Source organism: Vombatus ursinus, unplaced genomic scaffold (assembly GCF_900497805.2).
Source record: "Vombatus ursinus unplaced genomic scaffold, bare-nosed wombat genome assembly UNPS02000749.1, whole genome shotgun sequence".
Classification (NCBI taxonomy): Eukaryota; Metazoa; Chordata; class Mammalia; order Diprotodontia; family Vombatidae; genus Vombatus; species Vombatus ursinus.
In genome coordinates this window covers 3,882,031-3,891,457 of record NW_020940527.1, presented here as the reverse complement: position 1 = coordinate 3,891,457, position 9,427 = coordinate 3,882,031, and the positions used below count along the sequence as shown (strand labels likewise).

At 44.5% G+C, this 9,427-nt stretch overlaps 1 protein-coding gene across 2 annotated transcripts in view; it reads left to right on the top strand.

Moving 5' to 3' along the window:
• The first annotated feature begins 6,945 nt into the window (after window positions 1-6,945).
• PLA2G12B (phospholipase A2 group XIIB) overlaps window positions 6,946-9,427 on the top strand; it is a 32,174-nt gene continuing 29,692 nt past the window's right edge. For both annotated transcript variants that reach the window (XM_027860845.1, XM_027860837.1), the window contains exon 1: window positions 6,946-7,297. In XM_027860845.1, coding sequence (XP_027716646.1) covers window positions 7,087-7,297 — 211 coding nt within the window. In that variant the 5' untranslated portion in view covers window positions 6,946-7,086. The remainder of the gene's footprint in view (window positions 7,298-9,427) is intronic.

Here is a 9,427-nt window from a genome sequence, read left to right as displayed (position 1 = left end):
AGGGGCAGCTAGGGTGGCACAGTGGATAGAGCAGTGGTCCTGGAGTCAGGAAGACTCATCTTCCTGCGTTCAAATCTGGCCTCAGACACTTACTATCTGGATGATCCTTTGCAAGTCACCTAACCCTATTTGCCTCCATTTCCTCATCAATCAAATGAGCTGGAGAAGGAAATGACAAACTACTCCAGTATCTTTGCCAAGAAAACCCCAAATGGGATCATGAAGAGTCAGACACAACTGAAAACGACTGAACAGCAACAACAAAAAACTCACGGACTTTGGGGTCAATTACTAGCTCAACACAAATATGAAAATCTACCAGAAATAACTCCTTTAGTTGGGAATATAATAGTAATATAAAGATAAAAGACAGGCAAGTGTTCAAGCATTCCCTATAAAAAGGATGGGATTAAAAGAGCTCTTAGCTTACTTGAGAGAAGAGGGAGAAGGAAGGGAGACAGGCAGAGGGAGAGACAGACAGAAAGAGACAGAGAGGGAGAGAGACAAGGAAACAGACAGAAGACAGGAAGAAAGAGGAGGAGGAAGAGGAGAAGAAGAAGGAGGAGGAGGAGGAGGAGGAAGGAAGGAGGGAGAGAGGGAGAGGATGAGAGCAGCTGTTTTAGCCAAAAGAGAATCTTTGTCCTTGGTTAACATTTATAAAACATACACTCAAAGGAATTCAAATTACGTGACCTGGAGCAAACCACAGTCATCAGGGTAGAGATGGGTCTTCCCTTCTTTGTCAGTCTTCTGACAAGTGCACAATCCAAGAGACAGAGAATTCTACCCAGAATACCCTCCTTTATCAGCTTTACTTTTAGTGAGGGAAGGTAGAGAATTAGGCAGGGCATAATAATGCACTTAGGTGTTCCAGGGCTGCCTTCTCCATAGAGTAATTCAGGACCTTTGCCCTGGAGTCCTACAACCTGAAAAAAAAAAAGATGGTGTTGGTTCCATTTTGTGAAATGTTGGGTAGTGTTGAGGCATTTACATTCTTAAGTCAGGATCTCATTATTTTCCTGTTTCCCCAATATGCACATATACTTATGTATTATTTGAAGCATTGTAATATAGTGGATAGTATATTGAACTTGAAGTGAGGAAGACCTGAATTCAAATCCTACCTCCAACATTTACTATTAGTATGACCCTGGGCAAGCCACTTGTCCTCTCTAAGACTCAGTTTTCCCATGGGTAAAATGGGGATCATGAGACCTGCCTCAGAGGGTTATGGTAAGGGTCAATGAATGCAAAGCTCTTTAGAAATATTGAAGTGCTATGTGAATTAGACTGTTATTACTGTGATCTTGCATTATAGATATTTGTATGCTGCAGAAATACAAGCCCGATGAGGAAGGAAAGGTCATTGCATTGAGAAATGAATCAGAATTGGGTTTGATTGGGCCGCAGGATGGGGGAGGGGGAGGAGAGGCAGAAGAGGGCAGAGACTGGCTGAAGAAATGGGATGGTACGGATAATATCAGGCATGGCCAGTGTGCGGAAGAGGTTGTAAGTGAGCTCTGGTTGGTTTCAGAATTCAGCTGGAGGACTTTGATTCAATCGTTTCCATTCAATTCCACAAACATTAGTTAAATGGGTCCTATGAATAAAACAGGGGGAGTAGTGGAGAGCTAGACTCAGAATTGGGGAGATCTGGGTTCAAGTCCTGCCTTTGACGCTGTGTGACCTGAGGGGAGACATTTAACCTCTCAGTGCTCTGGGCAGCTCTGTCAGAAGGGGAGCTGCTGCCTGGTACTGGCAGAGGAGGTCTCCTTATCTAGGAATTCCCTGTGCTAACGAAATCACAGGTCCAGACCCTCCATGAACAAGATGCTGTATTAGGCTCTGGGAATACAAAAACCTGTTCCTGACTTAGAGAATTCACATTTCTACCGGGTGGTGGGGGTGGAGGTACAACATTTACAGAGAGAGGAAATCTAAGATCATCTGAGGCAAGACGGAGGTCTGAAAACTGGGGAATAGGGAAGGAATGGCACCTAAACGGAAGGATGGAAGGAAAGGAGGGAGGAAAAATGGAGCCAGGGAGGAAGGAGGAAGAAACAGAGGGAGTGAGGGAGGAAAGAAAAGAGGAAGGCTTTATTAAGCACCTACTGTGTGCCCAGCACCGTGCTAAGTGCTTTACAAAGGCAGAACTAGGAACAATGGGCAGAGACTTCAGAAGCAGGTTTTGGTTAAATATTAGGAAAGCTGTCCAAAACCGGAATATGTCTCTTGGTGGTAGTGAGTTCCCCTCCGTGAAGATCTCTGAGCAGAAGCTGGGAGGCCACTGGGTGGCGGTACTGAGACAGGACTGATGCTCAGGACCTGACCTGTTGGACATTATCAGGAGTTCAAAAACACCCTTGAACTCAGGGATTCTGAGATTCAATATTGGCTGAGCATTTCCCGTGGCCGTGGCGCCGCCGCATGCACAAACGGCCAGAATACACTCGTCAGCTCCCGAGATTAGAGGGAGGCGGAAGGGACATTTGAGTTCCATGAAGAGCATGGACGAGGTGCGCTGCCAGCCAGGACCATACAAACTCGTGGTGGGGCTCAGAGTCCAGAGAGGCAGAGATCCATATTAACTGGAATTTGAGGGAGACCTCCATGGAAAAGGTGCGGCCAACTGGGCCCTGAAGGATGGGGGTGGATGCTCCCCATACAGAGCAACTGCTTCCTGAATGCTTGATGAGTTGAATTGAGGTCCTTCCAATATGATCAAAGAATGCATAGAGGTACTCTGGTGTAATGGTAAGCACACTGGCCTTGAATTCTAGAGGTTCTGGAATTTACAAGTAAGCTCTTTGAGCCTTAGTTTATCGAACGAACAGTTAAAAGGGCATATTAATATTTATCTTATCTCCCTCACAGGGTGATTGTGGAAAAAAAAGTTATCAGACCACGAGGTGCTGTTGAAACTTAAATTATTTTTTATTATTGTCACCAACAACTCCTGCTTTAGCCATCCTCCTTGTCTTTCCCCACCGAAATTATTTTCTTCCTTCAAGGTCCTGCTCAAGTACCTCATTCTCCATCCTCTCCATTGCTCTGTTATTGTTTCCTCCTTAAAATCCCTATTTAGAATATTGTTTCACTTGGCACTGGGAGCATCTTTGTAGTGGATAAAGCACTGGGCTCTGAGTCAAGAAGACCTGAGCTCAACTCTTTTTTGAGATATTTTTATTTTTTATTTTTTATTTTGTAAATTAATTTATTTTGAATTATTAACAATCACTTCCATAAGCTTTTGAGTTTAAAATTTTTCTCCCTCTCCCTCCCCCTGGACTCAACTCTTGCTACTGTACTAGGCTGTTAAAGCTTTTAAAGTGGTTGTTGTGACCCCAGGCAAGTCTTTTAACCCTTCTGAGTGGCAGTTTCTTCATCTATTAAATAATAATAGTAATAATTTGTTGTTAGTTATGTCTGACTCTTCACGGCTCCATGCCAGTACTGTCCTCGGGGTTTTCTTGGCAAAGATACTAGAGTGGTTTGCTATTTCCTTCTCCAGTGGATTAAGGCAAACAGAGGTTAAGTGACTTGCCCAGGGTCACACAGCCAGTAAGTGTCTGAGGCTGGATTTGAACTCAGGTCTTTCTGACTCTAGGCCCAGTGCTCTTTTCCCTGAGCCATCTAGCTGCCTCCAATAATAATAATACCTACAGTAATCATGGCACAGGGCTGTGGGGAGGCTCAAATGAATACTGGATGAACATCAGTTATTATTTTCATTATTATTTCCTACTGATCTGTCCTTTTGTATCTCAAATCAGATTGCAAGCCACTCGAGGGCAAGAGCTGAGTCTAATTAGTGAGGGAGGGATATCTTCTGCCACCTAGCCCCATTCCTAAGTAGCTGAATACAAAACATAATAAACAATAGGATGGAAGCTTCTTGAGGGCAACAGCTTTCATTTTTATGCCCCCAGTGCCTAGCACAGTGACTTAGTAGGTGCTAAAAATAATGTTTGCTTAATAAATTGCAGTGAACCATCAGGAGCCCTAAAGTCTCAAATTTTGATGTTTGGTGAGTGTGTGATTTGCTCTTTGGGATCTAAATGGAATAGGAAGATGATGGGGGCTGGGGGGCATCTTCCCTTTCTTCCACAATTCTCTGTGGGGTTGGAAAATTAGAATAAGGACTCATCCCCCATCTATGTTTCACCTCAACATTAATTTTTATTTATTTACTTATTTGCTTTTTGGTGAGGCAGTTGGGGTTAAGTGACTTGCCCAAGGTCACACAGCTAGTAAGTGTCAAGTGTCTGAGGTCAGATTTGCACTCAGGTCTTCCTGACTCCAAGGCCGGAGCTCTATCCACTGCCTCACCTAGCTGCCCCTTCAACATTAATTTCTAGTGCTGAGTTGGAGATATTACTGGCCCCATACTGGCAGCAGGCAGTATACCAAGGGCCCAGATCATCACATCTAACAGGAAAATCTAACATCTCTATGTCCAAGGTAGCGAAGACATACCATAGAGGGTTTGCAATAGGTTACGGTATAGAGCTAGAAACGACCTCAGAGGCTGGGCAGTCCAGTCTTATTTTACAAATGAGGAAACTGAGGCCCAGGGAATTTAAGTTACTCAGGCATAGTGACATAGGGTTAAGGATCAGAGGTGGGATCTAACACTAGAGACAGGACCTTTGAATCCCACAACTTGGGCTCTTGAGTTGGAGCTTTACAGAAAGCCATCAGGTTCCTCTGTTATAGTATCAGGAACAAGGGAGGCGGGGAGAGGGATATTTCAGTCATTCAACAGCTGATCAAGCATATTAATGTGGATGAACATTCTAAGGCAGTGGGGCACAAGGGGCAGCTAGGTGGCGCCATAGTGCACAGAGCACCCGGCCTTGAGTCGGGAACATTCATCTTCCTGAGTTCAAATCTGGCCTTGGACACTTACTAGCTGTGTGACTCTGGGCAAGTCACCTAATCCTGTTTGCCTCAGTTTCTTCATCTGTAAAACGAGCTGGAGAAGGAAATGGCAAACCAGTATCTTTTCCAAGAAATCCCAAATGGGGTCGGGAAGAGTTGGACAAGATTGAACAACAGTGGGGCCCAAGTGAAAGAACACGGAGCTGGGAAAGTACCTGGGCTACAGGCCCAACCAATTTAGTTGCAAGATCTTAGACAAATTCATCTATAAAGGTACATTCATCATCTTGGGCCACCTCACAGCTTACAATGAAATAACCATGGTATTCAATTAAAAACCACTTCAAGTGACTGCTATGTCACTGCACTAGTTCCTAAGGATACCAAAATGAAAATGGCATCCCTTGCCTTCAAGCAGATTATGTTCTATGGGGGCATTCCATTATTATTCTTACAGGGATAGGGATTGTGATTTCACTGGCATACAGAACTTGAAGATGGGGACATGCCCTCTGCTGATGCAAGTTAGCATCTTTTCTGCAACTTAATAGTCATGAAGAATTGCCCTAATGCACTGAATTGTTAAGGGATTTGTCCAGGATGTGTCAGAGGCAGCACTTAAACCTAGGTCCTCTCAGCCAACTCTAGCCAATACACCATGGTGTCTTTCCGCATTATTATTGCAATAGCCATATACACACACCCATACATACATAGAGAGTGGGAAAGCTTTTAAAGTGCTTTACACATATTAATTCATTTCATCTTCACAGCGACCTGGTGAGGTAGGCTGTGACTTCCCCAGGGTTGCACAGCTAGTAAAAGTCTGGCTTGGGAATTGAACTCAGAGCCCCAGGTGCCAAGTCCAGTTCTCTATCCCTCAACTATCCCTCTATCACGAAGCTCCCTACATGAAGCTCGTCAGCCTTCCTGAAGCAAGGTCATGAATGACTTTGAAGACTTAAAAATGCTGTATGACATAAAGTGGTATCATTATTACTCTGGAATATTACTTAACAGCGATTCTCTCCTTCTGGGGCTCCAGGGGTCTCCATTTCAGAGCAATTCTGGTTCTCTTCCCTCAGACGAAGGAATTCCTTCTCTGAGATAATAAAATTCAATCTATTATTTCCGATTGGGTTTTCTAAGCACGGTTGAGAGAGGCCAAAAGATTCATTTGATCAATGAAGGTATCATTTTTATTTCCCAGCGGTCTCATGAAGGGAATTTATGTCCCTTTGTGTAATGAAAGCCAGAATGCCAACCAGGAAATGGTGTCTAGCCACGGGGCTGCAGATTAGAATTTACAAGTGTCCCAAAGTTACAAAAACCTTCCAGGTAAACCAGTCTTTTCACTTTAATAGTCTGCTTAATAGAGAAAAAGCCCCTCACCTTTTCTGAATTCTTTTCTGAATTTTCTTGGTACTTTTCTTCATTTTTTTCCCTCTATGATGGCCAAAGGGTCTTAGATTTAGAGCTAAAAGGGACTTTAGAAGTCATGGAAAGTACGCTTGCAATTGAGAGTGGCAAAAAGGGCCCCTTTACTGATAGGCAAAGTAAGATAAAGAGAATAGGGAACTTGTTTGAGTCATCTGGCTAATCAGTGATGAAGACAGGTAAATCCTCCAATCCTGACTTACCCCTTCTTCAGAGTAAGGTGTTCTAGAGCCACCAATAACACTGAATATCTTTTATATGAAACTGTTTCCTGACCATACCATGTGGTAAACAGCCACCCATGATCTCTGGTCACCCTTGGAGCTCCATCCACAGGGACAGAGCTAGGATCTGGAGCCCATGCCAGGGAATGAATACATGAAGACAGCGAGGCTACTAAACTCCAACATACGACCCCTAGATGACCACACAGAGGGGATCCCATTGGAGGAGGTCTATCTCCAGCCCGCCCCTGGCCCCTACATTTCAGAGATTGGTCAATACTCCTCTACTTGTTTTGGAATCAAACTTTGAGGGGCCCTCCCATTACCTGACCTTTGTACTCTTTGTAATTGCCTTGATCTCAGCCCAGTTACCACAGCAGTGTTTAAAGTCCACCTCACAGAGGAGCACCTTAGCTGAATGCTCTCCATAATTCCCTTTGGCAGCTTTTTCAGTACCACCCAGGCTTGTCATTGGGCACCTGGGCTTCCCAGCAGGCCAGCTGGGGTCTAGGGAGAGGACTTGTCTTCTCTACTTGGCCACAGAATGAAGCTACTTATCAGAGCCCTCTTCTTGTGGTTGAGTCTAAGGGGTTGTGTGGCCCAGACTGAACCGGACTCTGAAACTGGGGAATCCTATTCTGACTGGGGTCTTCGGCACATCCGGGGAAGCTTTGAATCAGTCAACAGCTATTTTGACTCCTTTCTTGAGCTGCTAGGAGGAAAGAATGGGGTTTGCCAGTATAGGTGCAGATACGGTGAGTCCTGTGTCTTTCTATGTCAATATCGATTCCGTGGCTCCAGGCCTTAGGACCTGCCTGCCTCTTGTAGAAGAAATTTGTCCCACAATTCCCATCTGTCATGGTCTTCCCTACCCCCACCATCCCGATAGCTGCCAAAGGGCCTTCTGCCTTTTCATTGCCTTTGCAGGTTGCCTGGGGTGGTGAGGGGCCAGGACACAGGGAGAAGTTGTGTAAGGGATAGGGTGGAGTGAGGGCAGAGGGCATTTGAAGCCCCAGGATGGGATGAAATCAAGAAGGAGATGAAATATGCCTGAACATCTGGAGAAAATATCCCAGGTGGTGAAACAACCTCCCTGGGACAGGCTACTATTCTAGCTAGATTTTGAACCTGTCATTTTATAGTTGAATTATTTCACTCTGTTTTTGTTCCCACCTAATGTGAAGTAGTGGATGAAGTGCTTGATTTGGAGGCAGGGTGATTTGGGTTCAAATCTTGTCTCTGACACTTACTAGATATGTGATCAAGGGAAAGTCACTTTAGTAATTTCTCTAAACCTCAGGAAATTCTTGAAGACTATAAAGTCATAGCTGGATTGCATTTACTGCTGTAGAGGGAGTTCTCACATGTGGAAGTTCCCATATCCATGAAATCAAATCACTCTCACATTTTCCCTGAGTTATTAGTTGCGGTTGACGAGAGCCATGGGAACATCATTGGTATGGATGATGGGTATCTTCTGATACCTGACCTTTAGTAGAACAGAAGTAGAAATCTGAGAGAGAGTTCAAATCCCACCAGGGACACTTAATGCCTAAATGACCACAGACAAGTCATTTTGAAACACACATACACACACACACACACACACACACACACACGCACATGCACATGCACACGCACACGCACACGCACACACACACTTTAGTCTAAGGAAAAGACCCAAGACTGGCTTAGTGCAGTGCACTAGAAATGTCCAAGGATGCCTTATTTTTCTTTTTAACTTCTGAGTCAAGGATGGAACTTTCTTATAAGCCACCAGAGAGAAAGAACGCTGGCTGACACAGCAGGGACAGAACAAAATATTCCGTGGCTAACAATATTTTTTGCAATAGTTGGGGATGGAATGAAGAGGGAAGGTGTCCCATCACCCTTAATTCTGTCAGCATTCCATAAGGGCTTTAGACTTATCTAGGTAAGGCTAATGAGAGGCTGTGTTGGGGTAGTAGGTAAGCCAGCCTTGGTGCCGGGAAGATCTAGATTCAGATGCTGCTGCTATGGTGAGTTCCCTACACCAAAGAAAAAGAGTCTTAAAGTCCCTCTTCCCTTTCCCCTTCTCTCCACGTTGGACTAATAATTCCTACCTGGGCCATTCAAGTTAGACCCAAGTAAAAAAAGTTTATTTGTTTGTTTGTTTGGGGGTAGGGGGTAGAGAGGATTCAGAGTAACAAGCATCATCATTAGACCATGTTATATCAATTCAGTTTCTGGGTAGGAGTGAGGCAGTGTGTTATAGTGGATAGGATGTGACTTGGAGTGGGGAAAGGGACCTGAATTCAAATCCCACCCCAGGTATTTGCTAGCAGTGCAACCCTGGGCAAGTCACTTCAGCTGTCTCAGTTTCCTCATCTGTAAAATGGGGGTGATAATTATATTCCTCATTGAGAGAATTAAAGGTGATAAAGACTGCAGTGCCGTTTGTGAATCCCGAAGTACTATTTAAGTGTCAGCTATTACTAGGAGTGGAGTTTGCTCATTTCTGTCACCTGAATCAATTCAGGTACTGTCTCCCCAGACAACCTAAGAGATAAGGCTCCAGTTGTTTAAGGTTCAGTTCTGCCTAGGGGAGGCAGTTCCTAGAATATAAGAATTGCAGGACTTTTCCAGGAAAACAAGGCTGTTACTCCTTTTCCTCCCCCAGCAAAACAGCAGTAAAAGGCCCCAGCTCAGCAATCTGTAGACTGTCAAACTTCCCAGCTAGGTAGGGTTGAGATTAGGGACTCTGTAGAGTGGAGAGGAGATAAGAGGGAGATAGCTTGAAGGTAAACAAAGCCCCTCCTTCAAATGCAAGAACTTTTCCAAGGAGAGGCCCTCGCCAAAGAGAAAATTGGGAAGAGGGTTTTGAATCTGGTTATCTCTAGAACCAG